At 45.1% G+C, this 26,902-nt stretch overlaps 1 protein-coding gene across 1 annotated transcript in view; it reads right to left on the reverse strand.

The window, feature by feature from the left end:
* Positions 1-26,902, reverse strand: part of LOC138452729 (uncharacterized) — a 381,209-nt gene that overhangs the window by 12,043 nt on the left and 342,264 nt on the right. Inside the window, 3 exon segments of the mRNA XM_069605077.1 lie at positions 22,897-23,778; positions 24,652-25,221; positions 25,391-26,429. Of these exon segments, the coding sequence (XP_069461178.1) occupies positions 22,897-23,778; positions 24,652-25,221; positions 25,391-26,429 (2,491 nt within the window).

The following is a 26,902-nucleotide window of genomic DNA, read 5'->3' on the forward strand; positions in this document are numbered from 1 at the left end:
ACCAGGACAGTGCTGTCACTAAATGCACTGTCATGAAAACTATAGACAGACTTACAGAGGGGGGCAAAGGACGGTCAACAAGGCTGAAGTTACCAGATATTGAACTATGTGGGCAAGTGAACACTGTAGATAGACACACCTACCCGATGCCGTCGTTATCAATAACATGCATGATAATAACAAACTCACCGCAATAATCTAATGCCGGGCTCCGGGGCCGAATGAAAACAAATATCCATATGCTATCTTCTGGTAGTCTCTGTCCTTCAATTCTGTCTCCCTTCTTTCTGGCTACCCTTGATCAGGGTCTATCACTGTTCCAATATCATGCTAATACGCAAGAGATCTTTCTTTTGTGGTACTGGGAGAAGGATCTTCAAACTAACAGGAGTGAGTCATTCAGTGCTGGGTCGAAGGGAGAGAGGGATCCCCCCACACACGGTCCTTCCACAAGAGCAGACTAGACTCTAGGCCTAGAACGCTACTCTGGTCCATCAGAAGACCCATGTATCTGGTACAAGGTGTGAGAAACCTGAAGGTGTCTCACTTACTAGTGCCCAGGGATCTGTCATCCAGGTGGCCGGGACACGGCCATCGCTATTGGATCCAGTTCCTGGGGGTGGACTACTAAGGGAGGATCACCTGAGGGATCCTCGGGAAGTGGAAGTGGGCCACCTAAGGGTGAGACGCGGTACCCCCTTCCTTTTGACACCTTTTCACCATCCTGACCAGTAGGATACTTAGAAACTCTACCCTCCCCCCTTTCCGACACAAACACGTTCTCACAATGTGAAAGACAACAAACTTACTCAAGCCATTTTCCCAACATGACCCAACAGAAGGGTCAGACAATTACCGACAACTACACACACCTGACTACCCATATGGATAACAGGCGGAGCACACAAGCACACTCTGTGCAAGGCCAAACGCACAACGAAGCAGCCATTCCAGGACGGCAGTTCAAACGGAGGAGAAAGGTGGTGAGAACAGAAAGGACGTCAAGGAGTGAGTTGCCGTTGTCCTTTTCAACCCAGACCCACAAAGCCTCTGATGAAAGATACGCAAGACCGGGAATCGCAGCTGGCAGGTGGTGCAACAGATGTCAGCGGTACATGGCACGCTCCCGCACTAATTGCCAGGGCGTGGAGGCGGGTGGCCATCAACGTTCCATCCTTGACTCCAGCGGCATAAAGGGACAAAGCAAGTCCAACATAGCCGGTGAGTCGGAGGCAACTGATAGTTGACCGGCTTGTGTTAGGCTCGAGGTTGCAGTAGCAACAGTAAGAAGATAAGTTAAACAAAAGGTTGTTGATGAACAAACTGGGTACCAGAGTCAGAGTGGTCCAGCGCCACATGGGCGCTCAGTCGAAGGTCTCTAGCTGGTGCCCCTCTCCTGAACGAAGACTGTGTTGAACATTGCGAGTAAAGGAAACTACAAGTGCCAAGAGGCCTTAAGGAAGGCCGGTATAAGGTGTTAAGGTGGTCATACAAGGGTCAAGTCAAATCCTTTGTATAATCGAAGTCCTTGACACACTAAAGAAGAGGTTTTGTTGTTGTGAACTAGCGTTGGCGCCCGACCGAGGGGAAAGCCGTACAAACTGTGAGGATAGGAAGCCAGTGCATGCCGTAGGCTAACAGAGTGACCCGGCGAGACGTGATCTCCCTTCTGAAAGTCTGAACGCGGACGAGGGGGGCCTAATCTGAACATTGTGCTACTGTTTAAAAAGACATTAAGACTTTTGATTATTGTAGGGGAAAAGAAAAACTAAAACAAAGGAACTGTGATACTGGGGCAAATGTGAACCTGACCGAGTGATGCCTGCTAAATCATAGCGATGATAGAACTATGTGAAGTCTGACTGGGGGCTTAAAAGAAAGCCTGACTGGGGGAAGTGAATCCTGCATAGTGTAAAGACACTTATGAACACTGTGATGACAAGTGTGAACTCGACTGAGGGATGTCCACAGTGAGTGGTTGGTCTGAACCTGATTGAGGGAGGCTGATGATTAAGAGAAGATCAGAGCCCGGCTGAGGGGGGTCCAAGGGTGACCGGTATTCACCCCATGTAATGATTACCAGAAGGTACTTTTATTTTTGTTATTTTGGCGTATCAGGCCCTCTGAAGCAAGAGACTTTGCATGAGAAGAGACTTCAGCACAGAAGCCCTGATACTGGAAAAGGAACTGTAACCTCGTGCTGGAGAAGCCCAGGAGTGTGCCGTGCTCGAGAATCCCACCTTGTCCCGTGCTAAAAACGTTGGGAAGGGAGACCCCGGCCAACACTTCTTCCTTTTCTTGTGAACATTATCCCACACACTTTTCTAACATAGCGGTAAGGATTGGCAATAGTTTATTTTTAGTATAGGCCCTAATTATTTGACTAGACTCCACTAGGACCGTATTATTATTTGATGGTCGTAGCTTGCTCCCATCTTAGAGTTAGGTTTAGCTTAGGTGTTTATCTCACCCGTTTTACAGAATAATAAATACCCTTGAACTGTGAGCACTTGTGTCTGTCTTGCTTTGATACCATGCCTTCCTTACAAAGGGGAGTGGGCCGCTTTACAGATTTTGACGCGCAACTAATCCTACGGAGCCCAAAATGAAGCATTGCAAGAACTATGGGATGAACTAGAGGCTCTCCACAAACCAACTCACAGAGCGCACCTCACAGTACTGCACTATTGGTAAAAGATACCAGCCCAAATGCTAGCTATCCTTAGGGCCTCATTACGACCCTGGCGGAATGGGTTTAACGGCACCAGTAAAGGTACCAGCGCCGTTAAACCCATTCCGCCCTATTACGAGGTCCCCTTGTGGGTCCCGCGAGGGGCCCAGCATGCTAACAACGGGCCTGTCATTAACGGGCCCGTTGTTAGCATGCTCCCCATTCCCATTGAGCCCTGTGGGGGCTCAAATGGGAATGGGGATGGTCCGGGTATGGGTTCCCTGAATGGGGAAATACGGGGCCCTCCAAAGTCGGAATGGCCCGGTATTTCCCCATTCAGGGACCACGGACCCGAGTTTGGAGGCAGCCATGCCCTTATTGAGGGCATGGCTGCCTCCAAACTCGTAATGAGGCCCTTAGTCTGTACAGCACCCACTGCTCTCGAAGTTGGTCTCCGCTTTAAAAAATAATAAAATACAAATATTAACCATGCGTATATAACTCCTTCAGAGTCTCACTTGGGATCACCTATTTTTCCTGTACATGAAAGAGGGAACCCTTCAGCCTTGCATTGATTCCAGGTTATTGAATGCAACGACACTCGAGGATATACCCATGTTCCTTGATAAAAGACATGCTGGAGTCCTCAAGGGAAGTCAAGATATATTCCCACCTGGAACTCTGTGGTGCCTATCATTTAGTCTGAATTAGACCGGGACACGATTGGAAAACTGCCTTCTAAATGCCTTTTGGGCATTACGAATACAACTGCTCTGGCAGAGTTGCAATGCTTTATGTGGGTTTACCTGGATGATATCCCTGTGTTGCCGCCCTATGAGTCATACGTGTGTCATGTTCAAGAAGTCCCGGAGCGCCTCAGGAAACAATTTATAGGCCAAACTGGAGAAATGCATGTTTGATGTCGCTTTTATGGACTTCCTGGGGTACATACTCAGTCCTAAGGGTATTGAAATGGATTTACAGGTACAAGCCATCATAAACTGGAAATGCCCTCCATGATTTGAAATCTGTTCAGCGTTTCTCGGCTTTGCAAATTATTACTGTGGCTTTATAGCAGACTCTGCATGGCTATCACAAGATCTGACCCATCTTCTGAGCACCGGACGAAGATTCCAGTGGGCTGAAATAGAAAGGGCGGCCTTCCAATCTCTCAAATAGGCCTTTATTACGACTCTGGCGTAGCACCCCGGACAATCCCCTACCCTTTGTTCTGGAAACTGATACCTTGGGCCAAGCCATGGGTGGCATTTTGTTGCAAAACAAAAAAAAAAAAAAAAAAAACTTGAAGTGGGAATCCTTAGATTGGAGGTCTGCAGAGATCACTGCAATCTTCAAACTTTCATACTCAACAATGCAGAAACAGTAGACAAGCCTTGTGGGTGTGACTGTTCACTGCAGTACTATCACCTTTCTTCCAGGAACTCAAAACAGAAAAGTGGATGCCTTGCCTCATTCTCTACATGAACCAGAGGAAAGAAATCCTGTGTTACTTCCTCTCACCCATAAACATATTCTAGCTGCTGTGATTCCCATTCTACGAGTACAGCATCACAAAGCAGTGAATGCAGCCTGGACGGACCCCTTACTAGTCCCTGGAAAACACATGGCTGGTAATTTTTGGTTTCTTAACAATTGTCTATAGCTTCCGAAGCTGATGTGCAACGTCAAGTTCTGTCTTTCTTGTGCGATTCAAAGCTCGCCATACACAGAGGGGTCCGAGGTAACAATGACCTCAGCTGCAGTTTTCTTGGCCCAAGATGGGTAATTTAAGTGCAGGAATATGTACGCTGTGTCCATCCTGCACCCAGGAGAAAGTAGAAAGAGATCCCACATACTCTACACTGAAAGCCCCAATCAGCCCATTAATGGCTCCCAGTGGCTCTACTTAACTGACCGACAGGCAGAATTGCATGCAGTACCCTCTGGGACCGCCACACACAATTAGGGCTACAGGTGTTAGCCAAACCAACCTTTGGTATAAGTCTGTACCACACAGTTTTTGGTAGCGAGCTGAGCAGCCAGGCTTATCTCAAGAGTGAATGTGAGCAGTACAAGAGGTTACACAGAGGTCTTTCAATCACAGTGGTTCAAGTAGACACTTATACTCAAGTTGTCTTGGTAAAAACACTTATTCATTGATTACACAATCATTTAGAAAACATTTCACTAGAAGGAGGTAACTTAATTATTATATACCAATACACTTGAACACAAAACTCTAAGATTTAAAGACAGTTAGAGCTCCCCTGAAATAGGAGCCAAATGGCAGTTCAGTTACTTAGAAGTGAGCAAAAGGGGCAAGGTAAGTAGAATAGTTCACATATGCTTGTTAAACAGTGCAAATAGTTTCAGTTCACCAGAAGAGCTCAATTCAAGTCAATAGGCCAGGCCAAAGTCAACGGGCTAGTGGAGCAGTTCTGGTATCAAACGGTAAAGTCTTTGCAAAAGTTCTCCAAAGTAATTTAGGCGAAAAAGAATCATATGTCGGGTCACAAGCTGATTCAGCCTGTAAATTGGGAAAGTTTCACAAACTTTCACCCTCAGAGTGGCGTTCTCTCAATCGGGTTGGCACAGTACCTTAGTATGAAGAAACACTTGCAGCTGAAGTCGGTGGTTCCTGGCAGTTCCTGCACATCTCACTGTTGCCTCAGTCGTGGTGACAAGAGGGAGGACGTTGGAGGACTCCTGCACTGCATGGGATCGTCGGAAAAAGCAAACAAGATGGAGTTACTTCAGTTTCAGTAGCTGTAGATTCAAGCACACAAGCTGGTGTCCCTCTCCCTGGTTATTCCTAACCAGCTCCGAGAATGGTATCCAGGTGGCTTATGAGTTGATTGGTCCCACCAACTCAAAGGTCGTCCTTGAAGGGGCTTCTCTTTCGAGATTAACTTGGCATTTCGGACCTGCAGCAGGGCTTCACCGGGCAAATCAACGGTCCAGGAGTTGCAGCAGCCGTCCTCTTCCAGCTCTTCTTCGGTTCTTTCGTTCCAGTGGTCGACTCTGCTCTCCAGTCCAAGAGACTCACTTTTTTAATAGTTGTCTCCCTTTCATTCCAGCCTAGCTGTCACTCACCCAGCAGGGTGGCTGTCCTTGCCGGACAGTCAGCCAGCCAATCACGCCAGAGTGCATTTGAGTCTCCTAGCAGACTAAGCACAGGGAGTTTCGGGCACCTCCCTCACTTCCTGCACACCCCAGACACTCAGACGCCAGAGGCAGTCTTCAGTCCAGAAGCACGCCAAAAGCATACGAACAAAGGGACCAAACCTGGTTTTGCGCCCAGAGACAAACACTAGAAGGACCTTTCCAAAAAGAAACTGTGAAAAAATAAGACAGGGACCTGTTTAAACAAAGGGGCTTAAGGCGCCATCTTGTAAAACATGACTCCCGTGATTTTTAGCTACCCGTTTTCGCGGTTGGTAAAAATCATGGTAGTTCATTGTAAAACCACTACCACCAGCCTTTTCAATAGGAAAGGGTAGCATTTGACTGCTACATGTGTATTTAGACACAGGGGACACTATGTAACCCCTCCAGCACTCCATGGTAAGATGGTGTGTGCTGGGTCTCGGAATTTGGAAAGACTAGTAAAGTCAATTTCACTCTACATTCTCTGGGAAACATTAGTTTATCCCAGAGAAGGTATTTAAACCTTTGGGAAGTCTAAAAGACATCCCTGTATCACTGCACTGAGGGTGCTGTGTAACACATGAAAAGATGATGCCCATGGAGTTATCTAAAACTCCATAATCAGAGAACACAAGTGTATAAAACACATCAAAATACATGAAAGAGTGAGGAAAAAAGGCTCGCACTCTTTCCAGGTAAAAAAATAAAATCCTCAAAAATCCACCAAAGTTGCTGCGAGTCCCTAAGGTGAAGGGAAATAGTACATATTATAAGAATTTGCCCTAACACGGACCATCTCTAATCTCCACCATCAATAAGCCAGGTACCACACCCCAACCAATGGCTCCAGCCAGGTGCAATTACTGCAAAATCTGTTAGAAAAAAAATGCTTTGAATCACCCCCACCCTCTTCAACCCCTGAGATTCAGGACATGTACCTTGAGGTTGAGCTGAGCGGGATTGAGCGGTCACCCGTAGCCCTTTGCGGCCAGCCGTGAGGCTGTCCTTTCCAGGCCCCGTTGGGCTTACAGTGAGTTTTTCCCATTAATTAAATCAGGCACTGTTGTTGTTTTCGTGCTCCGTGGGTGTTGTGCTGCCCCCTCCCTCCACCTCACTTCCTGGTCCTCCTCTCCCCTCTCCCTTCCCGCCTACCCCCCTCTGATTGGTTCTCCTCGTGGTCCCTCCAGGACTACGTGATGACCGCTCTCCACGCTCGCTTCTTTGTTGAGCTGAGCGGGATTGAGCGGTCGCCCGTAGCCCTTTGCGGCCAGCCATGAGGCTGCCCTTTCCAGGCCCCGTTGGGCTTACAGTGAGTTTTTCCCATTAATGAAATCCACTGTTGTTGTTTTCGTGCTCCGTGCGCGTTGTGCTGCCCCCTGCCCCCTCCCTCCACCTCACTTCCTGGTCCTCCTCTCCCCTCTCCCTTCCCGCCTCACCGTTTGCGCACACCCCCTCCTCCCCTTCCTCTCCTCCTGCCTTTAAATTTTACCCCCCCTGGGGAAGCCCCCTGCCCGGCAGCCCCATCGGCTAAGGGCCCCTTAGGCAAAGGGCGGCTCCTATGGCTGCGGCTCCCAGTGTGTCTGCAGGTGTCCGCAGGGGATGCCAGGTGCCGTTCCGTGTTCTATCTGGTTAGCTCCACCTGCTCGCCCAGCCCACCAACCTACACCTGTTCACTTCATTCGCATGGTATCTACACTCACTGTGTTCCGCAATTTGTGGTAAACTAGGGCTTTTTTCTCCCCTCGCAGGACTGTCAAACTTAGGTGGCCTCTACACTGGGTACCTAATACGCATTACTGTGTTACTGTTGCTCTGAAATTGTGATAAACTAGGGCTTGCCGCTCATTCCTGTCCGCTCGCTCTCGTCTGACTCCGCCCCCCACTCCCTCCTTATTCCATGGTGCTCTCTATCTCGCCTATCTTCTCTAACTGCTTCTCCATTGACTATCCTGCTCTCCTCACTAAATCTGGTAGGAAAAAGTTTAAAAAGGACATCCTGGTCTCCAACCCAGGCCTCCCTATCGCTGACACCTACACTAGTGCCTCCTCCAAGGAAACTCTTACTGACATCCTCTTTTTCGTGCCTTCCCCTGACCTGTGGACCCTTCATATGGTCTCTGTGCTCTCTCCCTTCTCCTCTTCTCCCATTAATGGTGGCACCCGTTGGGATGTCCTCTTGGCCACCTTCCGCTCCTCTAAGGCCATCATTAATGTCTACGCTAATGGGACCGTCTTGGTCCAAGGCCCTCAGGCCAACCTCCACCTCTTTGATAGATGCTTCCCGCGCCTCATCAACTTCCTTTCCTCTCCTGCTGTCCCCTCTTCTCTGTCCTCAGCTACCTTGCCTCCACCCTCTCACACTGCCCTCTCACAGGCTCCTTCTTCACCTCCACAGGGCGTACCTCTGATCTGTACCCCTCCCCGGAAGTCCTTCAAGGATGGCAACCTTCTCCACATTGCCACACTCAACTCTCGCTCTGCCGTCAAACATTCCTCTGATATCTGTCGCCTTCTTGAGGAATTGGACCTTGACATCCTCGGTCTCACTGAGACATGGTTCACAGCCAGCTCTGTCACCAGCTTTGACACACTCCTACCTGACGGTTACAAGATCCTCTCCGTGCCCAGGCCCAACCGTGCAAGGGGGGTGTGGCCCTTATCTTCCCCGAGTGGATTCCTGCCACTGTCACTCCTACGCAGACCTACTCCTCCTTTGAATGCCTTGTCTGCCGACTCTCTCTCTCTCTCCTAGCCATTCCCTTACCGTGGCTACTATCTATCGGCCACCTGGTCAAATTTCCTCCTTCCTCTTCGAGTAGGCGGACCTCTTCTCCTCACTCCTGTCCTCAACCACTCAACTCCTCTTTCTTGGAGACTTCAACATCCACCTTGATGCCTCCTGTCCCCCTTCTGGACTCTTTCGCGACCTCTGCGACTCTCACTCTCTATTCTCCCGTCTGGGCCGACCCATTCTGCAGGGCACACTCTTGATGCTCTGATCTTTTCTGACCTTCCCCTCTCTGTCCCCTCCACTCCTCTCTCCTGGAGTGATCACTTTCTCCTATCCTCCCACCTCACCTTCCCTACCCCACAGGCAAAGCCACCCTCATCACTGCCACCCACCTTCGCGGTCATCCAACCCATGAAGCGCATATCAGTTGAGGCTTTCGCTACCACCTTCTGGCCCCCCCACCCCCCCTTCGGCTCACTCCCACCCTGACAAAGCCCTCTCCACTCTCCACTCTGCTATATCTGATACTCTTAATATCCTTGCACCTGTCATGAGAATCCGCCTGAAGCCCAAAGCCAAATGTAACTCCTGGTATGACTCGGATCTCGTCACCCTTAAACACAAGTGCAGGGTGGCAGAGAGGAAATGGCGTGCTTCATGTTCATCCTCTGACAAACTGGCCTGCCGCCTGCTCCAAAGGCAATACCGGCTCTCCGTTCTCACCAAGAAGAGAGCCCTTATCCAAGCCTGCATCTCTGCGACATCTAACAATTCGGCCAAACTCTTTAAAATCTGCAAGGAGCTGGCCAACTCTGCTGCAGTCTCTACCTCTCCTGTCCCCTCCCAGGCCCTCTGCACGGCACTGGCCTCTCACTTCATTTCAAAAACTCAGGACATCCTGTCATCAGTCTCCTCCCATCACCCCCCCTCTATTCCCTGCTCTTCCTCTGGCCCTTCTGCAGCCACCCCTCCTCCCTCCTTCTATGCCTTTCTCCTTTTTTCTGCTGACGAGGTTTCGAGACAAGTCCGATCTATGAAAGTCTCGTCAAAACAGGTCCACCCCTGTTCCTCCAAAACTATCAAGGACCACATCGACTCCTTGGTGCCTGCCCTGGCTGACTTCTGCAATCACTCCTTCGCCTCTGGAGTCTTCACATCCCCCCTCAAGCACTCCCTTGTGCACCCCCTTCACCCAATCTCTATCACTCCCTTCCTGGCAAGCTCCTGGAGAAATTGGCCATCTCCCAGCTTAATCTCCATGCTGAATCTGTAGGTAGTCTTCATGACCATCAGTCTGGCCTCATAGCTGTCAGAAGCACGGAACCTGCTCTCCTGAACATCCGTGAGGACCTGCTCTAAAACCTTGACTCTAACACCCCTTGTGTTCTCATTTTGCTCGATCTCTCTTCGGCCTTTGACACTGTCAACCACACCATCCTGCTCAACCGTTTCCGTGATAACCTGGGAATCACTGGTCAGGCTCTGACGTGGCTGACCTCCTTCCTCTCCAATCGACCCTCCCAGGTCCAAATGGGGTCCTTCCTATCTGACATCTTTTTCTCTACCTGTGGTGTCCCCCAGGGATCTAACCTCTCCCCCTGGCAGTTCAACCAGTAGCTGGCACTTCTTTCCCACCGCATCACCGCTCTCTGTCACAACTTTCAGTGCTACGCGGATGATACCCAGCTCGTTTTCAGGCTACCCTCGGCCTCCTCTTCCCCTTCCCTCATCTCGGACTGTCTTTCTGCTATCCATGAATGGTGTGCCGCCAACTACCTTAATGCCAGTAAGACTGAGATTCTACTCATTGGCACACCCACTCCCTCCTTCCCTGCAGCTCTCTGGCCGGCCTCCCTTGGCCCTCTTCCTGCTCCTACCTGCACGGCAAAAAACCTCAGGGTCATCTTCGACTCCACACTCTCTTTCTCTCCTGACAGAAGTCACACTACCAGCTCCACCTCCTCAGAGGTATCCTTCCTTTCCTCTCCTTCCCCCAGAAGCTCACTGTCTCTAGAGCCCTGGTTCTCTCGAAGCTGGCCTACTGTAACAGCCTCTATCTAAATCTGCCTGCCTTTTCTCTCCGCCCTTTGCAACTCATCCAGAACAGGACTGCGAGACTTGTCCTTGGCCTGATGCCCAGGGACCGTATCTCTCCAGGACTGAAATCACTACACTGGTTTCCAGTGGCTGCGAGGATTAAGTTCAAAACCCTCTGCATTGTCCACAAGGCCTTCTGGGGCCTTGGGCCAAAATACCTTCAAGTCTCTCTTCCTAAATATCTTCCTTCTCGAGCTCTTCGCTCATCCACCTCCAACTTCCTCAGGGTCAGCCGTTTCTCCAAGCAACGAGTTGGGGGTAGATCTCTCTCCGCAGCAGGGGCCTCCCTCTGGAACAGCCTTTCTGCCTCCCTGAAACTTGAGGAGAACCATCTCCGGTTCCGGAAGCAACTCAAAACCTTCCTCTTTGCCTCTGCTTTCTCTCCCTCTCTCCCCTGCTAAAATCACTGAACCTGCACTGAATCTGCAACTGGGCCACTCACCGATCACGGTCCTTGTCCCAGCCACTCTTCCCTGCACTGCCTCCCTGCACTACGGGACTGTCTCTGTATCCTACAGCCCCTCCTCCCGGCACTTACCTTGCACTTGCCACCAGCTGGCCCTATCATTTTTCTTGTATTCTTCTAACCCTGTACTGCACTTACCCCTCTCCCTTTCCCCTTGCACTTTTCCCTTCCCCTCTACCCTTGCGCAATCTGAATGACACCTGGCCTAGTAGGATCGTTTTCTGTCTCCGCTTGTCCCCCCCCCTGCCTCGTCGCACCTTGAAACACATTTGTATAGGCGCGTTACAAATGCCATATCATATCAGATCATATCATACCTCATTATGTTGTAGACTCCTCAGTGCATCAGCTTTCAGGACTTGTCTTAATTAGCATCACATTGCTTTATGAACACTGAGTCCCGGCATTGAGACTCCTGCACCCTGGCTCCCCCAACCGGTCCTACAAGAGTACTCATTGCAGGGGAGGAGTGGTGGCAATAGTCCACAATCTGTTCCTTTAACCATCACGCACTGACCATCCCATGAACAGATAGGGTGGTTTATGTGGAGTGGGCACACAAACTGTTGCAGGCTCCTACCCAGCCATAGAACTCGACAACTGGAATAACAGAAAAGTCTCTGGAGCACAGGAACAGCATTTAAGATATCCGCCCGCCCCCGGTAACAAAACTGCAATGGTCTGACTAAACCATGCAGGTGGCAGGGCAAACTCTCAAATAAAGCTATGGCACTATTTATGATGACCGCCATATCCCAATTGATATGACCCATGTGTCACCTCTGCTGAGGAAGGGGATGTGTATTCTGGGCAGCCGGGTGGAGACTGCAAAATGGCAGGACGGGAACCTGGAGGACTGGGCCTATTTGGTCTCTTTTGTGAGGGCAGTTAACACCATCCACCAGAGACAGCCACACAGCAGGTAGCTGTCTTGGCCCAGGCAGCAAGGGAGCACACGCAAGTGGAAGGAGCAGTCTCACTCCATGGTGCTGCATCTCTAAAGGCCTTTGCTCTTGGAGAGAAGGGAAGGGGCATGATTAGAGTAGGCAGGAGTGCTCTGGTAAATGGAAGGAGACTTCCACCATATTGTTTCTCTCTGCCGCTCTCTTTCCTGTCCCCTCCACTTCCTCTGGAGCAAAGCACTTTGGGTGTGACATCAGAAGGGCAAAGTCTGCTCGGTTCAAGAATAGGGATTGGACCACTAAGGAAGGCTAGTTTTAGTCCAATCACCTGGGGACTTGCGTCATTATAAGAAGGGGACTCCAACCCCTTCTTCAGATTCTCTCAGATCCTCTGAAGACACAAACATTCGCTCTGGAAGAAGTCTCAGTACTTTGGGAAAGTTGAACTTTCCAAAGCCCTCAGCCTGAGGTGAAGGAGAAGCGGTCCAAGGCAGAGGATCCTTACCCACATTGGGACTAAACATTGCTGTAGAGCAGGACCTGTCACTCTACCCCGGAATCGCCTAAGCTGGAAGAGCAGACCCTGTACGGAGCCATCCTGTCCTCTAATCCTCCAGAGTGGGACTCACAGCAGCCTGAGGGCCAGACCAGCCAAAGTTCACGGTTCTGCTGCACCTTGAACGAGAGGGAAGACACTGGTTTTTGCACTCCTCCAGAAATCTTTCATGCGCTTCAAAACCAGCTCAATTTTGAGGAGGAACGGAAAAGTAGTAATGGGTCTGTAGTTGGTGGCGATGGAAGGGTCTAATGTATGTTTTTTAAGAAATGGTAGAACCCACGATTCTTTAAGATTTTAAGATTAGTTGGGACAGTGTTAGAGTTGAAGGAGGCGTTGATGAGTTTTGAAATGAAAGGAGCTAGCTCTCTGGCAGCATCCTTGATTACTTGCGCGGGGCAACTGTCACCCTGGCAATTGAAAGGTGTCAATGAAACTATAGCCTTTTCAGTATCCAGAATGGATATATTGGTAAATTTGAAAGGCGTAATCACGTGGGATATAGTAATGGGAGGAGTGGGGCGAGTCTCAGTAGGGCGCAGGGAGGCTTTTTTGGCCGCTATTTTGGACTGCAGAGTGGCTATTTTATTGGCTAAGGCATTTTGGAAGCTGGTGCACCATTGTTTGTTTTTCGGGACATTGCCTGTAGGTAGTGTGGGATTTTCCATTTCGCGAAGGATAGTGAAAAGCTCCTTAGTATTGGAATTAACTTTGGCGATTCTTTCATTAAAGGTGTTTCTTTTAGTGTGGATTATTTCCTTTTTATACATATTGGCAAAGTTAGTTAGTGTAGTTTTGTTCTCAATAGTAGGGGTGTGTCGCCAGATGGCTTGAAGCTTCCTCTTTTGTAGTGTTAATTCTTTAAGATGTGGGGTAAACCACGTATTGAGGTGAGCCTGTTTACTTTTGCGAAGTTTAGAAGGTACAATGGTATCAAGGGCTTTCAAAATAGTATCATTAAAGGTGGTTACTAGAGTACTGGGGTCAGTACTGTAGGTATTAGATAGCGTGGGTAGAAGTAGTGGGAGTAGTTTTTTCCGCTGTGATGTCTTTTTTTACTTCTGGTGAGGAGCGGTGGTACTAATACAGTGTTTTTCTGTTTTGGTGACTCTATGGCGGTTGAGAAGTTGATTAGATAGTGGTCGGTCCATAGTTGGGGGGTTATTTTGGTGATGGTGATGTCACAGTTTAGATTGGCTATCCAGTCTAAGGTGCGCCCTTTTTTTTTTTTCCCAACACTTTATTAGTTTTCTCATAAACAATAATAATAAGAGAAACAATGTTTCACAGAGAGTATAAGCATGAAACATACAAACTGACAAATGCATCTTAAACAGTTCATTTCAAGCTGAAAACCAACCATAGTGAAACAACCATCAAAGAGAATCACAACCACACCAGACAAGACAAGAAAAAAAAAAAAAAAAAAAAAGAACCCCACTCTCTACACCTCGAATACCATTACCACCAAGCAATGCAATATCCCCATCAGCCATACAGGTCCATAAAAGGACCCCACAATTTCAAATAATCTTCATCCTTATCTTTATTATGGAATGAAACCTTGTCATACTGCGCCAACACATGCAATTCTGTCAGCCATTCATCAACATTAGGTTTCTTCCTTGATTTCCAAACCCTGAGAATCAACTTAATAGCCACCATAATGGCCCTATCAATCCAGCAAGAATGACTCGCAATTCGACCTCTCCTATTTTTACTTGAAAGTAAGATGACATTCACTGCCGACCTCCGCAAAGTTACATCAAAAATCAAATCAATTCTATCAATCACTGCCGTCCAAAAGTCCAGCACTCTCGGGCAATCCCACAGTAAATGCACTAAAGTACCTCTATCCCTGTTACAACTCCAACACAAATCATCCGGTCGGAGCCCCAATCTAAACATCCTAACAGGTGTCCAGTACACTTTCCCAATAATTTTTGTCGAATTAACCGTAAGCCCATATCAGGACCCAAATGCAAATTAACCTTTAGAATGTATTTCCAATCTAATTCAGAAATCTCATCCAGAACATCATCAGACCAAGTAATTCTCAATCTAGACCATGCCTCCCGAAGTTTCTCATTAATAGACATAAATTGCATATAAGTACGCACTCCATATTCCGGACCTTCCAATAAGGTAGCAATCTCCGGTTTATTTCCAATAGACCCATCAGCCAAAACTAATCTACAAGTTACCAAATTTTCAAAAGCCAAGTATCTATTCAATTCACTTCGCCGCAAACCATATCTGTTCACTAATGCCTCAAAACTTAATAACCTATTCCCATCCAACACATCTGCCAATTTCAGGATACCCTTATTAATCCAACTAGGCCAATTCAAACATTTATTATCAATCTGCAAAACAGCATTGTACCATATAGAAGCATCTCTACTGAATCCGTAATTCATATCATTATCCCGAAACCACTCCCTAATTACATGTCTAGTAGCCACAATCGGGCGCAACTTCAATCTCTTAATCGGCAATTTATCCATACTATATATGGATCTCAAGTCAAAGGGAGCACAGACACCCCTTTCCATACGCAACCAAATTGGTTCATTCACCGCTCTATCCCTAAAGTAATATGAGCTTTTTTTAAGTACAAACGCGTTATAGTATTTCATCAAGTCAGGGAATCCAAAGACTCCATCCTCCACTCTTTGCACTAGCATGTATTTCGGAATCCGAGGTCTCTTACCAGAACCCCACAAGAAAGAAGAAAAAAGTTTCTCAATCTTAAGTAACTGTTTCTTATACAACAACAACGGGATGGATTGGATAACATACAAGACTTTTGGCAAAAGAACCATCTTAATTGCATTGATCTTTGCCCATAGGTTCAGAGTCAATTTCTCCCATCTCCTAATTAACAATGACATTTGCGCATGTACCAAATTAAGATTATATTGCTGTAATTTCTTCAAGTCCCCAATAATATGAATTCCTAGATATTTAACCCCCTCTGGAGACCATTTACAATTCCATGTGTTCAAAACCGTATTCACACGCCGACCAGACAAAGGAAAAACCTCAGTCTTGTCCCAATTCACTTTGTGTCCCGACAATTCACCCACTTCTTGAAACATTGATTTTATTACATCTCCACACACTTCCGGATTTGATATCATAAGGAGCATATCATCAGCATACGACAGAACTTTCACTTCAACCTTCCCAACATTAATACCCTTAATAATCTCACATTGTCTGAGATAAGTAACAAGAGGTTCCAACACCAAATCAAACAAAAAAGGAGACAACGGACAGCCTTGCCTCGTGCCCCTTAACAACTGAAATGGATCTGAAATCACCCCATTAACCAACACCCGGGCCCTAACATCATTATGAATACAATCTACCATCTTCATAAAAACTGGGCCAAAACCCATTTTCAGTAAAGTGAATTCTAGAAATTTCCAGTTTACCCTATCAAAGGCTTTTTCAGCATCAAAAAAACCTGACTTCATTTGTGGCCTTCCCAAATCGGTCATCAACCACATTTAACACGGTTCGAATATTGTCATAGCCATATCTCCCTGGGATAAAACCCACCTGTGACCCATCAACCAGATCTCTCATACAAAAACCCAATCTGTTAGCCCAAATTTTTGTGAAAATTTTAAGGTCCACATTTAGCATTGAGATAGGCCTATAATTCCCACATCTAGTGTGATCTTTATTAGGTTTTGGGATCACCACAATCATTGCCTCTTTCATGGAATCACACATCATACCCGATACTACAAAATCATTATAAAGGTCACACAACACAGGTGCCAACTGAACATCAAATTTTTTATAAAATTCTGAGACAATACCATCTGGACCCGGCGATTTTCCATCATTCATTTGCGATATAGCCAAACTAACCTCAGCAACCTCGATTGCAGCATCAAGAGAGGTACGTTGTTCCTGAGTCAGGCTTGAGAGTAAAATTTTTCCAAAAAATGTATCCAGCCTATCAGAAGTCGGGTCTCCATCTTCCCCATACAATGCCTCATAATAACCCTTAAAGTAACTACAAATATCGCCATTTCTATTTAAAGTAACCCCCCATCAGTTTGGATAGAAGTGACACATGAATCAGACACCATCTCCCTAAGTTTATACGCCAATAATTTGCCATTACGATCACCCGATTCCCAGGACTTCTGTTTCGAATAAAACAAACGCTTACTTGCCAGGTTTTGAATATGGGTCCCCAATTCCGCCTCCAACTTACGTAATTCCAGTTTGGATTGTCCTGAACCATTGGTAGCACAGACTCTCTGCAAATTTTTTATCTTGTCCTCCAAATCACCAATCAAACGTTGTTTTTTTTTCTTCAGATGAGCAGCTCTACTAATCAATTCACCCCTCAAAACCGCCTTAAAGCAGTCCCAAACAGTCTTAATACTGGCCGAGTCTAAATTTTCATTAAAGTAATGACCTATGAAGGTCTCCAAGCCCTCTACAACCAAAGTATCCTTCAGCATTTCAGCTTGCATCTTCCACCTCCTCGTCTTAGTACTCTTACTATCCAAAATCAGCTGGAGGTCCAATAGAGCATGATCTGAGATACCTCTCTCTAGTATGTTTGTCGAGATTGTTTGATCACTCAAAGTCATACTAATAAAGAAGTAATCAATTCTGGAGAAAGAATCATGAACAGGCGAATGAAAGGAAAACTCTTCTTCACCACGATGGAGTTCCCTCCATATATCAATAAGATTGTATTTGAACACAAATGCCCTGAGTTCCTCACTAATCCTCTCATTATAATACCTACACTCTGATCTACGATCTATTTTACTATCCATCACTAGATTAAAATCACCACCCAACACTAATGAATCACCCTCCATACCATCCAACAAAAGGCTCAATTGATCAAGAAAAGATACAGCTGGCGAGCATGGCGCATACACTGATCCAAATGTCATTTTTTTCCCATCTAGGAGCACATCAAGTAATAGGATTCTACCTTCCCCATCCATAACTGTCTTTTCAATCTTAAACAACAAGCCCTTCCTAAACAAGATACTTACCCCTCTAGATTTAGAATCATAACAATTCGAGACCGCTCTAGAATATTTCGAGTTGGCCAAGTATTTTTCAGTTTGTTCATCCAGATGAGTCTCTTGAAGAAAGACTATATCAGCACCACTTCTCCACAATCGTGCTAGAACCTTGCGTCTTTTCACAACATTCCCAATCCTCTTAACATTCCAAGAAACAAAAGTTAACGCAACCATAACTCCCAAATTAGAACAGTATCATAGGAGCAGTAACCATCAAGATCAGAGGCAGAGTTCCAAAAAAATAAAATAAAAACAAAGTGCATAGACACAACAACAACCAGACATTTAAACGAACAAACAGATAGCAAGTACAATCATTGCACAAAAAAACCACTCCGATAAGCAGCGGACCTAACACATTTCATATTATGTACATCGAGTAAACCATTCTGAACCATACCCACCAGAGACGAATCTCCAACCCAAACCTTATTTATAGTAATTCACAATAATATTCCACCCCCCGAAATCAATCCAGCTCATGTGAATTCCCTTTTTACCACCCCCCCCCACAACGTAATCAGGTAAAAAAAAAAAACTCAGTACACCATATATATACAATTCCCCAACCACAAAACCAGAGTCTATGCAAAGGCAACTACTAGACCCCCATAAACCCAATAGACCATTCCCCATTTAAACCCCACAGTCAACATGAGTCAAGTGGTCAATGAAATCAACATGTTAGCCCGCAAAAATCACAGTACTACACCCCCATCCCCCTATGAGACCGGACACGAGGGTGTGAAAAGAGATCAGTTTCCAAGTAGACCCATAGAACACAAAGCATTCAACCCATATTTAAAAAATATAGAAAAAGATGGAAGAGGGAATGAGTATAAGCAGCCGGAAGTCATAGAAACACCTCTAAAAAAAAACCGAGCGCTGAAGGTGTATGCCTCCAAGAACCTCTCGTATTCAAAGGACAGTTATGTGCTACCCCTTTCTTTAAAATATCTGCAACCATATAACTCATCCTTCAGGGGTACTGCAGTAACAATAAAGTCAATCAGGATGAAATTTCAGCATTCCCCCACCCCCTTCAAAAGATCAACAACAAACCACATGTACCCCATATACAACAGCATCCCAGAGATGAACCAGCAGGGAACATCGCAACTGTGGAATTTACATGAAATGTATAATGCAACTAATCATAACCACTTAAAGAAATAACATACTTATTACAAAAATGCATGCAAAACATCAGTCCCATATCCAATTTCCCAGCTGCAGCTCCAGTGTACAGTTCCAAAGTCCCATAACCAGAATATTCCTCAAAGCCAACACGTTTGTATTGGGTGGTGCCTGAAAGCCAGTTAATTCCTCCATACCACCTTAGGTCTTGTGAGAGTCTCCCAGAGTCTCCCTCCTTCCGATGTGACTCCGGTCCCTGTAACGAAGTTCAGCAGAATTCCTGAAGGGGGTTCTCTGGGGGTTACGATGCATCCATTGTCATTATAGGCAATGACTGTGGCATTATAGGCAAGTTACACACAATTAAATGTAGCAAGGCATTTAAGGGACACGTGCGTTTTCAAGTTATGCTATGAGCAGGAAGCACCAGTGAGTTCGTTGGAGGACAGCTACGGGTGCGCCCTTTTATGTGTGCCTGGGTGAGGACTTTTTGGGATAGGCCATGATCAGTCAGAATAGTTTCAATAGATAAACCATGCTTATCCCTGGGGTCGTTGAAACCCAGGTTGAAGTCACCTAATAGTAAGATCTGTGAGGTGTCTTCGATGTTATTAGTGAGGAGGCTGGAGAGGTCTTCTTCGAAGGTGCCAATTGGACAAGGTGGTCTATATACTAGAAAAATGGTTAAGGTGCTAATGTCAGAGATAGGGAGTTTAGCAGAGAGTGGTTCACAAGATCTAAGTTTGGGGGATGTAGATAGCCTCAATGCTAGTTTAGTTTTAGCTATGATGGCAAGGCCACGCCCTCTGGCATTGGGTCTATCCACTCTAAGTATTTGGTAGTCCTCGGGTATGGCTAACATGAGGGCTGGGCCAGCTGCATCTTGAAGCCAGCTTTCAGTCACAGCTAGAATGTCTAGATCATCCATAGAGAGTATATCTGCTATTTCTGTGGAGTGGGCCAGGGGGGATCTGGAGTTAATAATGGCTCCAGTGATGGTTGTCGCTTTGTGTTGCCCTGGGGTGGAGGGAGGTCTTTGTTTATGGCTGTAAGTTTTAGGATGGGTTTTGTACACACTTTCTGCAGGTTGTATGGGTAGGTAGACATGAGCATTTTTCATGTTATGCCGTCTGTCAGAGACTTGGGAGTTGAGGCTATTAGTCTTAGGTTTGTAAGTCTTAGGCAGTCTTGCTCCAAGTCTTGTGTTTCTTTCCTGCGAGGTGCAGGGTATGAGAGTAAGGTATGTGTACACTAAGACGTAGCAGCCGTGTAAATGTTAGTTGGAACTCAGGAATTGTCATGGTTTAGTTAGGCAGAGGGGGAGTAGGTGCCCCCAATGGTAAGTATCGCCGGAGTGAGCTAGGGGCAAGGTTAGTACATAGTAGGGGTATGTGCTACCAGATGGGAGGGTTAAGACACATCATTCCACAGTGTATCCTTACAAGTACAATCCATTCAAAATCAGGCAATGCGTATTAGGGTGCATGGAGGTGCAGTACAAGTTATTAAGAGTGTGTGCTAACAGGTATACACGTTCAATTCATAAAGCAAGTTCACGCAATACACTATTGAAGGTGCAGTAAGTTCACAGTGAGTTGGCAATGTGATGTTGGCAAGAAAGGCCAATTTGATTAAGACTGATGACAATAGGCTATTTATTTTTATTGTTTATAGTTTTTCAACCTTTACAAATTATATATACTAAAATCAGATATGAAGCATTCTTCAAACAGCAATATAAATACATATCACTTAAAACATCAACATTAAACATAAAACATACATTTGAAAAATGTAAACAACCTATCCATCACAACAGAATACCAACATCATATTTCATCAGATATCAAACATTTCATTACAAAAAATATAAAAACAATATATCACTCAAATCAATCAATTCACTAAAACCAGACCAAAAACCCATAAGCAACAAAATAACTATTCCTCCTCCCCATCAATCATAAGCAATGATTATGATGTTTCGAGGCCCAAACGAATAATACACCCGTGGTCTAGATCTCCAGAACAGATTACAAATTCAGCTGATATCCTCAACGTACTCACCATCCTCAACCAGTCAAATTCTTGGCTTTTTCAGATAATTTTTCTTCAATAATTAGCAAAATGTTTGTTAAACCAAGAATGAGCGTCTGGCTCCTTCCCCACATACATCTTTCCCAAAGCGTCTCTCTGCTCATACTAGATTCTGTGTAAAGATGATCACCAAATAGATGTTTCCTAACAGATTCAAAATACAAGCAATACACCGTAAGATGTTTCAAGGTTTCAATTGTCATTAGTATTGCAAAATCTGCATAACCCTCTATTTAACTTATTTTTATACTGATTCCACGACATCGGCTTCTCATTTGTGAGTAACTGATTCAATCGAAATCTCAAATAAGTTTTCCTCGCATAGTTACACGGGAAAATAATCTGATACTTTGGACGAAAACCCTACAGCCAGGTAAATTTGGCATATTCATAGAAGGATTGATAATTATTAATCTTCTCAATCAACAAACACCAGTGATACCTACAATATTTAAGTTTGCATGACGGTAAACCTAGTACCAGGTCATCGTGATTAATCATAGCGCTAGATAACAGTTCTTCCATCTTGATCCTAAATTTCAAGACGGAAGGAGGATGTCCTTTCGCTATCATAGTCGCGAAATCTTTGTATAATGAATTCTTAGGGGGAGATAACATTTTCCAATAATTAGTGAGTAATCGCCAATGCCATTTGACCGATAACGGTACTAAACCCAACTCATGACAAACAATGGCATTCAGCGTCGAAAGGGCCAAACCCAAACACTTTTCAACATTTTGCCCTGGATCAAGTCTAGCATACCGTCAAGTTCATACAGACATACATCCAGTGTATATAGCAGAATTGGTTAAAATTTTTGCAGATAGAATGTCAGCATAGGGAGGACCATAGAAAATTTCCCGAGTCGCTGGTGTATCAATTTCAACTGTACAGTAAGCGTTTTCGCTTTACTATTCAAGATCATCTTCCACCCATCAAGGGAAGAAGTACTTGCTGGATGATAGCCTAAGTAACGCATGGAAAGTGACCTGGGAATGGAGATACCATTAAGGCACCATGTAAATTTAGTGGATCTTTTCCGTCCTTCAACAAACGTGATAATGAAGGATTGTTCAGGATTAATCTGTAGATTGAGAGTACTGGCATATGTATGAAGTAAGCCCAGCTTCGTCTGTAGCCCAAAAGGGGTCCTATCAAAAAACAGTAAGTTGTCGGCAAAACTTAGCCAGTTGAGTACTATTGGACCCAGTTTCACTGGGAAAATGATGGCCTCCTTCCATTGCTCATCCAGATCTAATAGATATAAATTAAACAGGACTGCAGCAAGGTTACAGCCCTGTTTTAATCCAATTTCAGTGGGGATGGTGTCAGTAAGTGCACCGGCTTTAGTAAGACAGATTCGATAGGTTGTTTGTTTATGTAGGGCAGCAATGATAGAGTCCAGCTGAACAGAAAAGCCATATTTAATAATTTTTTTCCACAATAGTTCTCTAATCACTGAGTCGAAAGCAGCAGTCAGATCCAGGGCTGCCATATACACCGGCCCTGCATTAAGTGCTCTGGTCTGCTTGTAAACATGGGCAATAATAGTCACATTAAGTTAACAGCCCATGTAACGACGAAATCCAATCTGAAATTTAGACAATAGATTAGAGTTAATGATATGCTGATGGATAAATTGCAGTAAAAGACTTGTAAAAATGTTTGCTGAGGCATCCATCAGTGCTATTGGCCTAAAGTTCGCCGGTTCATTCATTGGACCCTTTTTATAAATCGGAATATAGTTGCAGAGCACCAGGTGCTAGGAATGTGCCCAAGATAATAAATGGCGTCAAATTTTATTTTGAAAATTCCCGCCCACAATTCAGGATTGAGTTTAAGACATGGTGGAATTCCATCAGGCCCCGGAGCCCTGGAGCCTTTAGATTTCATGATGGCCATATGTATGTCCACGATCGTCCACGGGCACCCACCAATGGAGGGACTAAATGAAGTCATATCTACATACAAACAAAAACCAGATGGCTTGGCAAACTTGGATTTAATATGACTGACCCAAGTAACAGCAGAGATGGCTGATTCTTCAATCAACTTTGCATTTCCAAGCAAAGTACGAATCGTGGCCCACACCTGTCTAGTATTTTTCGTAAGTAGTAGAGCAATGAGGTTCTGATTATCGGTATTAATTAACTCATGCTTCAGCATTTTTATTTGTCTTTTGTAGGTCCTAATAATTAGGGCCTTTGACTCATAGAACTCATAAGCAGCTAAATCTCGAGAGCCCAGTTGCCTAATAAGTTGGCGTTTCTCTTTCCGTAAGTCAACCACTTTTTGATTGTACTGATGGCGATGCGTGGTCGGCCAACTAGAGTCAGTGGAGGTTGTCATAAGTGACATATGAACGGCAATTCTTATCGAGTCCTGTATCTCTGCCGCAACACCAGATACTCCTCTTAACGACTTACTCAACATAAGTAAGGGGTCCTCTTGAATATTAGTACTGACTTTCTTGCACCTTTTAGAGGTCCACTTAACCGATAGTCGGACTCGATCAAATTCAATATCAGATAAAGTCGGGGCAACATCAAGGCTACTGACTTTCAATCTAAAGTTAGTATTCAATGCAAGATGATCTCCCCTAAGTAAGTTGCCAATCAGTATTGGATCAATAAATTGTAATAACCATGTAGATGCAAAGATATAATCAATCAATGAAGTCCACAGACCTCTTGCCCAGGTATAATGATAGGGTCCTATTTCAAACGGAACCATTTGAATATCCCAAGTGGTAAAATATTCCAACCACTTTTTACCATTCGCATGAGATTTTTTCTTCAAATCATGACTACGCTGGTTCCCCTCCTTATCGACAGCTACACAGGTGGCATTAAAATCTCCCCCAATGATTACATTCAAACTTACTTTATGGGCAAGTATCTGTTCAAAGATGAGATTCAAATGATTAGTGATCGTTTCAAAGGAAAGTCTAACATCATTCCAATACAGGTTAGCTACAAAAAAATCCTGGCATAGTGGCTTATTACTTGAAATTTCAACCACCAACAATGCGTCATCGGCCCACAACACACAGGATTTCAATCTCAAATTTTTATCGATTAAGATAGCTAGGCCGCCAGCCGGGCGGCCTAGAGTCCCTCTTTCAGCAGGCTGATGATAAGAATCAAACCCCTCCAACACTAAATCACCTGTAATCATAGTTTCTTGGATCAAGCAGATCCCTGGATGAGTACAGCTATCAAGCGAAGCATTCCATGACCTCAAGTTGGAACTACCACATGGGTTCCAAGACAGTAAGTTCATACAAAAGTTTTAATCCTACTTTTTACCCATAACGGTTGTAGTTTGAGGAGGATTCGAAAACCCCATACCCATCATGCCTAATAAAGAAGCAGCAAAGTTAATAAATTGTTTCAATACTTCCTCATTAATCAACGGTAGAGTTCCTGCTGAATTTAAGGGCTGAGGAGGATCTGGGAGGGTCGCAATGAACATTTCAGCAAGTTCTTCGGAATTAAATAGACAAGGGAAAAAGCGCAGTAATTCTAAGTCATCGCGCTGTGCCCAAATTAAACTTGCAATGATGTGTGAATGGTAGCCACATATCATTCGAGTTGGATTATTATGGGACAGGCAAACCTAGTCAATATCATCACTTCTTATGGTGCGTAAGGCTGGGATCGCCTGAAAAACCTTCAGCATTGCAGAACGATTTAGGCTCACTTTTGCGGAGGTTGGTTGCTTAATTTCCCAACCCATAATAGATGGCATATCTGGGGTTAACATCATTACCTCAGTCTTTGGCATCGGCTCGTAAGTATTAAGGTATGATTCATGGACCCCTGTCTGAGCTTCTGAATTAGATCTATCCCTGGTCATATTTATATTGTTCTTACAGGGTGACGAACCAAGCCCTTCAACTTTAACACCATGATCATTGACCACATTAAGAGCGGGTTCTTTCACCACACTGTTGGATAACACCTCCTGAACTGAGGCGTTATTGGGCAGTTCACCGTCCAGACTAATATGTGTATTTAAGGTCGTCTCATTCGATCTGATTGGTAAAGGTTTATTCACTGATGTTTTTTTCAAAGATTTGCTGGGCCCTGCCACTTTGATTTTGTTAGAAGCCTTCTTCATATAGAGGGCCGGAAAAAAATTTACCAGATCAGTTTGCTTTTGTTTGGTAACACAATGGTCTTCCACCTGAGCCGCAACTCCAAGCCCTTTTCCAGTCAGTTTGATCATCGGCAACTTTTGCGTGTCACCTGGGCTCTGAATTGCTTCAATGTTCAATAGAGCCCTTGATTCTTGGTTAAGTTGCAGGAGATCAATCTTCTCCACGTCAAGCGAGGAATCCTTTAGATCAACCTTTAAGGAATCTAGTATCACCTTGGGTGGATTTTGTTTGTTCCTCGACTTTATATTTTTGGCTTGTTTGAGCTTACGTTTGGTAGCTCTCAACAGAAGTCTGCTTCCTTGATAGTACCGGTTCGTACGGCTGATCCTCTACCGCAGTCTACTTCACTGATCCAGCCTGCTGATGAACTTTCTGTGCATCATCTTCGAAATCAATTAAGTTGGTCAAGGTCGAAGGGCTATCTGGTGGCTCATCTATACTTAGACAAGGCACCAGTGGTACTGAGTCAGCCATCACGTCGGCAGTAGGGGACTGCGACACCAGTAGTTGTTCAATAGGATTGGTCTTTGCTATACTTAATAGTATCTGTTGAATGGCCACTGCATTCGCCGATACCATCTCAGTCAACTGATCTGTTACCTTAGCTACAGCCCCATCTTTTTTGCTAGAATCAGATGCCGTAACTGCAGCAAAAGTAGTCATTGCATTGGGCCCCAATCTTAAATCAACTGGGGTTTGGGAGGCTTTAGTACACATTTGGGTGCTCTCCCTTTGTTTCCCCTTGGAAAGGGCAGCCACAGCATCACAAGTAAAAAGGAGCCCCTCGATTCTATTGACTTTGGTTAGCAGCTCAGTTATCATGCCATCCGAATACATAAGTTGCGCATGAGCATGGTCGTGTCCTTTATCAAGCAGATTAAGGATCCTAGACAGAATCGGAAAATCAACTCCGATGTCTGAGGACTCCATTAGATTACGGTCTGCTTCAACTTCAAGTTCAGAAAGGCTTGTTTGTTGTTCAGCAGGGGAGGGCGGCCTCACCGGAATAGACCCCGAGGCCGTATCAGCCAAGTCACGGGTATTTTCTATTTCCGAGGGCGAGCTAGTCTCTTGATTTTTAAACCCCTTATTAGCCACATTATTTGCAGAATGATCATCGAAAAAAGCATGTACCTGGGCTTGCGTCGCAAGCACGTAATCAGAATCAGTGTGCACATGCACATCTTCCATGCAATATTTGTTGACTTTAACCAGGGTAGAGGGCCGCCTGGAGAAACCCAGCCTCTTGTCCAAAAGTGCCTCAATAGCCGGGGCAATAATGGACACATCAGAGAATCTGGGTTTAGTTGTAATAATACCCATTTTAGCTAATAGTTCTTCATTAGGTGGAACTCCCAGGCCCCCACACATAGCCCCATTATTAAACCTAAAACATACGACTGGGGGACAGAAGTAAACATACAACAAACGCCACTCAGACTGACTGAACGTGATATTGACAAAATTAAAAGTTCTTGGGAGCAAAATCACAACAAAATCGGCAATAAAGATACTGAGGAAAGACCTAATTACTTGCCGCTATTACTTCCCTTTCATAAGAAAAGTTTAAACGGAACAAAGAAGATAACAAATAACATGCACACCTATAATAAAGAGCTGGTAAAAAAAAGACAGATTGTGCGCAGATTACTAAGATGTGCGAAGAAAACAAACAATACAGAAGACTGGACTAGTTGGCAACTGGAAGTAAAAAAGTATAAAACCTGGCTTAAACAGAACAGGGCCAGTCGCTATCAAAACGATGCCGAACAGATGACGTCCGCACTACAATCAAAAAAATCTAGTCAACTCTGGTCATTGATAAAAGACAACAATTGTACCAAGAGTTCGACTTTTACA

Source organism: Ambystoma mexicanum, chromosome 4p (genome assembly GCF_040938575.1).
Source record: "Ambystoma mexicanum isolate Mex_15411 chromosome 4p, UKY_AmexF1_1, whole genome shotgun sequence".
NCBI lineage: Eukaryota > Metazoa > Chordata > Amphibia > Caudata > Ambystomatidae > Ambystoma > Ambystoma mexicanum.